This window comes from Ceratotherium simum, chromosome 15 (genome assembly GCF_057802395.1).
Source record: "Ceratotherium simum simum isolate JZ-2026a chromosome 15, ASM5780239v1, whole genome shotgun sequence".
NCBI lineage: Eukaryota > Metazoa > Chordata > Mammalia > Perissodactyla > Rhinocerotidae > Ceratotherium > Ceratotherium simum.
In genome coordinates, this window is record NC_141914.1 from 39,487,842 (window position 1) to 39,494,563 (window position 6,722).

Genomic DNA, 6,722 nt, shown 5'->3' on the forward strand with positions numbered 1-6,722 from the left:
ATACAACTATCTACTGGGGCTTTGGGGGGAAAAATAAATTAAAAAAAAAACAAAACAAAAAAAAACACTACATATGCTTTAAAAAAAAAAAAGGTAGAAAATTAAAAATAAAACAAAGAAATTTTGGGAAAGCAAAATATAGATTAAGAGCCCCCCTGCCCTCCAAATCAAATAGACTATCATACCTAAATTTCTTTCACTTCAGAATGAAGAAATACTTGAAAGCTGTCATGATGGGGAGAACCCTGAGCCAGAACAGCTTGGCAGTCCTGAAGATCTTTGCCCCAGCAGGTAAGAGTGCAGGTTCCTTTGTAAAAGTCATTTTAACCTCTTGTGGGGGAGGGGTAGAATATCCTCTGTTTTAAATTTCATCACTTATCTTTCCCAGATAAAATCACATATTTATTCTGTATACTAACCTGCATTTATGTACCTGAAAATAAAACTCATGAATCTCATAAAAGCAACAAGCAAGAGCTGAAAGTAATATGTTATAAACCAAGCTTCCAAGGATACTGTTAAAAAACAAAATTCCACTGAGTAAATTTTAAAGATCTTGCTGGATTTATTTGGTGATGCGTGAATCGGGCAGCATCCCATCTAGCAGATAGAAAGGAGCTCTGAGGAGCAGAACAAAATGAAAGATTTTTATACACAGAAGGAAGTGGGACAAGGAAGTTATACTAGTAAAAAGGGATTGGTTGTGGCAAGGTCACCTCCCTTTGAGGGAAGGTGGGAGTCTTTCAGGCACATCACCTCACTAGTGCTGACCATGTGATTCCAGATTGACTGGTTTCAGATTCCACTCCTCGAAGAGGCTGAAACTGTAATTAAGTGAGGTATTAAGTCTTGGGTTGGTGATGTGGGGTTTAGTGTAAGTGACTCCATTTTGGGCCTGTCTTTTTTTTTAAACAATTACCTCCTTTTGATTGGGCTTTCAGCTTAACTGAGAGATATGATCAGAATTTAAGGCATTAACACCATTCTCAGCTGCCACTCTGAAGTTCTTGCAGTTTTTGCTGACCCTCTGTGTGGTATTCACAGGTTGTGACATTTTTTTGCTGAATCTCTGGTATCCACAGTTCATGACTTCGGGTTCACATTTTTTAATTGGTCATTCTCTTCATTCCTTTTCTGATGTTCCAGTCTTAGGGAGATCATTTGCTTCAGGGTTAGTGGCTGCAAACATTCACTTAAAGCTTTTGAGAGAATATAGCACACACAGGGAGACTACTATGATTATTATAAGCAGGGTAATTCCCAGTGTCTAGAGTACACTTCAGAGTCATGGTCCCCAAGACCCAAACCAATCAAAAGCAAATAAGTCAAAGAAAGACCCTGTTGAAGGAGTCACTTTCTTAAGCCAAGGGGCTTGTTCAGTGATCTCATGTAAGTGACTTTCAACTTCCCCAGAAGTGTTAATCCAGATGCAGCAAGTGGTGTTGGCCACAACACAGACACCTCCTTGCTCAGATAAAAGATAATCAAGAGCTGTCCTATTATCAAGAACAACTTTGGCCAGAGAGTCTAAGGAATTTTTATTGGGCAGCTATTGCTTTAGCAGCAAATTCTGCAATATCTTCAAGAGTTAAGGAGAGGTTCCTTATCATAGCCTCATTTGCACCTACTCCTAGCCAGGAGAGCAGTGATCTACCAAAGAAAGGAAATTTTGAATCATGAATGCCTCCTGGTAATTCCTGTTTGAGTCTGTGGCTCAGGACTGGAAAAGTGACAGCTATGGAGGCCATTAAAATTTAAGGGTCTTTAGAGCACACAGGCAGTTTTGTTCTGGTTACTCTTGCCTTGTCCCTTTCTTTGTAGAGAGCCTGGATGCAAGGTTCCCTGGGTTTGGAGTTGTTAACCAGAGGCAAGAAAATAGACCCCCAGGGTTAGAAAGCCTGACACGATACAGAGGGGGCTGAGTTTGTTCCACAGAAACTGAGGCATTGGAAATCAGGGAAAAGTTTGTGATGGGCAGAACTACAGGATCACCAGAATCATGGCAAATCCAACAGACATTTGGAGGTTGGATTACCCTCCTTTGCAATGGCCTGAGATATGTGAACAATGCTATTATCTTCCAGGCTAGAGCAAGGCAAAAGATGGACAAAAGAATCATAAAAGACCTTCATGGGGGCCAGCTCAGTGGCATAGTGGTTAAGTTCATGTGTTCCACTTCGGCGGCCTGGGGTTTGCAGGTTTGGATCCTGGGCACAGACCTATACACTGCTTATCAAGCCATGCTGTGGCAGGCATCCCACATATAAAGTAGAGGAAGATAGGCATGGATGTTAGCCCAGGGCCAATCTTTCTCAGCAAAAAGAGGAGGATTGGTATAGGATGTTAGCTCAGGACTAATCTTTTTCACCAAAAAACAAACAAACAAACAAAAAAGTGTAAGAATTAGGAAAAAGATGGTCAGAGAGGGATGGAGGAATGGAAAGAAATGTTCTTGATCTGACATCTTGGGAGGAAGCAGTCTGCCTCGATGTTGGCTACTTCTCTTCCTAGTCAATTCGATTTTGAGGTCTCCAGCCTTTGCACAGGACCAGATGTGAGGTGGGGCCTTCTTCAGTTGTGAAATATGCACCCAAGGGTTGACACCTTGTAATTTGGCAGTGGTGTCAGTGGTCAAGTGTTCTTGGTAGGATCCTTTCCATGAGTCTCACTTTTGTAAAAGCATCAGAGTAAAACAAAAACTGTCTGTTAATGACAAAAGACTTAAAAATCCCCATTGTTAAAGATCTGATGAGAGTTCATTATACTGGAGCTGACAAGGAAATTTGGTTATCTCTGTAACATACAATATTTTAAGATAATAACTAGAATTATGATTGATAACATTATACCAGGACATATCAGACTTTAGGAATTTCATACAATTTCTGGAACGTTTATAATGTATACCTATACAAATACAACATAGTATTCTTCTTAATTGACAATGCTTCTCATGTAATTTAACGTATCAAATAAGCCCAATTAGTTTAACATCTCCCTTTTTATAAGGAGAGAGGACAAATCTTTTAAGATATTTCAGGGCCCCTCTGGAAAATCCCCAAATTATTTTGAGGTCAAAAAGACTTCATTTAGAATTTGATTTGAGGAAGTTGTAAACAGTATCCATTTAACCAAAGTGACAATAGTAGATGTTAAAGGCAAATACAGAAGGTTACATAGTTGTGAGCAAAACTTTAGCTATTTTAATATTGAGAAGATTTGGATTTTCTTATGTAATCAAGTAGCTGATAAAGACAACGTGTAGCACAGTAAATTATTTTGTTGAGACACAAATTTTTGCTTTCCAGGTAGATTACCCAAAAGGTTAAAAACATAAAACTTTCACGATCTCTTATCAAGAGCAGGCCAATAATTCAAGAAAACTTTGTCGCTTTAACAGAGAGAAAACCAAATTCTAATTTTGCACCAGTGTATTTTTGGTATTAAAATTTACTCATTCATTTTTAAAAAAAAAAAAAAAACTTAATTAGATCCATTCCAATCTTAGCCAGCTTGACCACACATAAAATTCCTTTCCTAAGATTCCTTTTTCATAATCCTTATACAACTTTCTTTTTTACATTCAGATTTTGCTCTGTTTTTCCTCTTTCCCATTCTGAAATAACCAGCCTCACTCTAGGACAAAATTACTTTCTTTTCCCTCAACAAAAATGCATCTCTATTCTTTATACCTTCTCTTACTGAAAACACACATCATACTTTCCTTGCATACAGAGATGTTTTCCTTACTATTTCTAATAGCTTTAATTTATATATATTAGAATTTTTAACCCTTAAAAAAACCTTAATTTCTAGTGAAAATAAAGAAGTAAACAATTGTGAACTGTCTGTTACACCAGCATTCTTTACAGTGGCAAATTTATGAATACATTTCATAATTTCTAGAAACACATCCTTCCTCATAGTACAGTTTTTCAACGTGGCATGTTTACTAATAGACCCAAACATTTTTAGTTCTTCTTCAAAGGAAAGCCAAAGTGATAACTAATGTTGATATTGATTGAATTATTGGTTTAAAAGCATTTAAAGGCTATAGGTTCCCAAAAGACACAATTTATACAAATTTAATGCTATTTTTGGGCTATGAAAGTGTTTGCATGCATGTGAATGCTCTACAGTTCAGAAAGCCTGAATTAGGGCAATAAAGACCAAAAACAAAAGGAGAAATTCATTTTTTTTTTTTAATTTTCTTTATACTCAGAATCCCCATCATTACCTCTGTTCTAGCACTCTTCATGTTGTTTACACCCACACCATTTGACTTCTTGACTTCTGAACTGCTTTTATACCCAGGGTCTATCGTAATGTTTAGCTCTTAGCAGGCCTCCAAAAAAAATGCCTTTAGAATGATCGAACAAACGTCTTTAGGAACTTGCCCCTTGATTAAAGCCAATATTAGTTTAATTTAGACTACCTTATACTTTTTCACTTTTAAGCTATACTCAAGGAAACATATGGGCTGTTATTGATTGAAATATATCTTTGTGTTATAATAAATGGCCCAATTCAGCATATCTGAAAGTGTGTTTTAGTTGGGTTGCCTCTGAAAAGCACCACTTGGCAAAGTGTTCTGTTGTTTTCCTTAAGTGACAGTATATCTTTTGGGACTCTCCTAACTATTGCTACAACTCATACCTACTTTTATAATTGTAATTTTACTTTTATAAAAGTCTTAGTTAAATGAGTCCTTTAAGTTAGTTGAATTATTGTATTAATTTACAGTAGATCATTAAATCATACTTCTAATGAGAAATACAAAGGAAAAAAGTTACAGCATTTAAAGAAACAAAAATTTCTTTATGATTCTTGCAAAAGAACCTTGAGAAAAGGCAAAATTAGGTAGTGGATTAAGCAGGAGATAGGAGAATCTATAAGACTACTGTTTTCTACCACCAGCTTTGAATAAACACCTTGGATCACCAATCTTTGCTGCAACAGTTTAATTTATAGTTCCTTATTCATTTTTTATTTTATAGATTTGTTTTTATGCATAAATAATATAGTCATGTGCTGCATAATGACATTTCAGTCAACAGCAGACCACATATATGATGGTGGTCCCATAAGATTAGTACCATATAGACCAGGTGTGGAGTAGGCCATACCATCTAGGTTTATGCAAGTTCTATGATGTTCATTCAGTGACGAAACTGCCTAACGATGCATTTCTCAGAACATATCCCCATCATTAAGCAACACATGGCTGTACAAATTTGTTGGGGTCAGAGTTGATAGGTACAATATACTTGGCATATAGTTAAGTATTTGGATTTTGTTGAATAAATTACAAACTTTTAAGTAGTATAGGTAAAATGTTATACCAGATAGTGTCATTAAGGGTTCTGAATAATTAATCTCTTTTCATGTTTGGATGGCTTGCCAGAATAACATTACTTTATTATATTTGAAAAGAATAATGATATTAAGCACTATGTGATACCACCGTGCACCCACCTTCAGAACTTATATTTTAGCTAGGAAAAAACACATGAAACAATTAGTAGGTAGCCTAATAATATATGTGATTATATATTTTGGAGGGAGGGGAGGAGATGCTTAATGGAGGAGCAAAGTTAGGGTAGGATTTCCAAGGTTTCCACAGGTACAGTAGAAATAGTGTTCCTGGCAAGGGACACTAACTTATGCAAGGTATGCTCATGAATGATATTTGTGATGGATAATAGTGGCAGTGAGAAAAATAAAGCTACAGGGAATGAAAGAGAAAAAGAGGATTTCATAAAGCCTTGAAAACCAGATAGAAGAGATTAGATTTGATGCTGAAGGCAGTAAGGAGCCTTTGAGGTCTGGAGCAAAGGCCTATCGTAATGAAAGCTGTGACGGAGGCTTGTCTCACTGTAGAATGCAGTGACTGCAGGAAGAGCAGAGTCAGGGAGACACCCCACATTTCCCTCATTATTACAGCAGAATGAGTAACCCTGTATATTGAGGTCTATGGTCTGATTCTCACTGCAGCTATGATGTTCAGCTAAAGTCCCAAATACAGGTCAAGTTCATTAATTCTTCCAAGCAATCATCATTTTAGTCCCAACTACAAATACCCTAACCGTGCCTCACAAGTAAAAAGTTCTCCTACAACCAAATAATTCAGATGCTTCCGAGTTTTAAAAAGTAAATAGATTGGGGCCGGTCCAGTGGCACAGCGGTTAATTTCGCAGGCTCCGCTTAGGCGACTGGGCTTAACAGGTTCGGATCCAGGGTGCGGACCAACGCACCGCTTGCCAAGCCATGCTGTGGTGGCGTCCCATATAAAGTAGAGGAAGATGGGCATGGTTGTTAGCCCAGGGCTGATCTTCCTCAGCAAAAAGAGGAGGATTGGCAACAAATGTTAGCTCAGGGCTGATCTTCCTCATTAAAATAAATAAATAAATAAATAGAGTGAATCACACCATATACTATCCTAAGAATTGAGCAGGAATCAGGTGAAAAGCAGATGAGAGCATATTGTGTATGAATATACTGAAACACCAGACACTGCAAAGCAGGCCTAAGAACATTCCTGACATGTAGAGACTAGAGTAAATTTGAATATGCTTTCAGACAGCTAATGATATCAAAGGAAGATATGACCTTTCAAATGGTGTCTTAAGGCACTATGGCTATAGGTTCTAATTTCATCCCTTCCTGAACAATCTACTAGGAGAGAAGAATTCCTCCACTTAGACATTCCAGCATAAATCATT

The 6,722-nt window shown here is 37.2% G+C and overlaps 1 protein-coding gene across 10 annotated transcripts in view; it reads left to right on the forward strand.

The window, feature by feature from the left end:
- Nucleotides 1-6,722, forward strand: part of MCF2L2 (MCF.2 cell line derived transforming sequence-like 2) — a 239,218-nt gene that overhangs the window by 154,570 nt on the left and 77,926 nt on the right. For all 10 annotated transcript variants that reach the window (XM_087439950.1, XM_087439947.1, XM_087439955.1 and 7 more), the window contains one exon: nt 206-291. In XM_087439950.1, the coding sequence (XP_087296076.1) occupies nt 206-291 (86 nt within the window). The remainder of the gene's footprint in view (nt 1-205; nt 292-6,722) is intronic.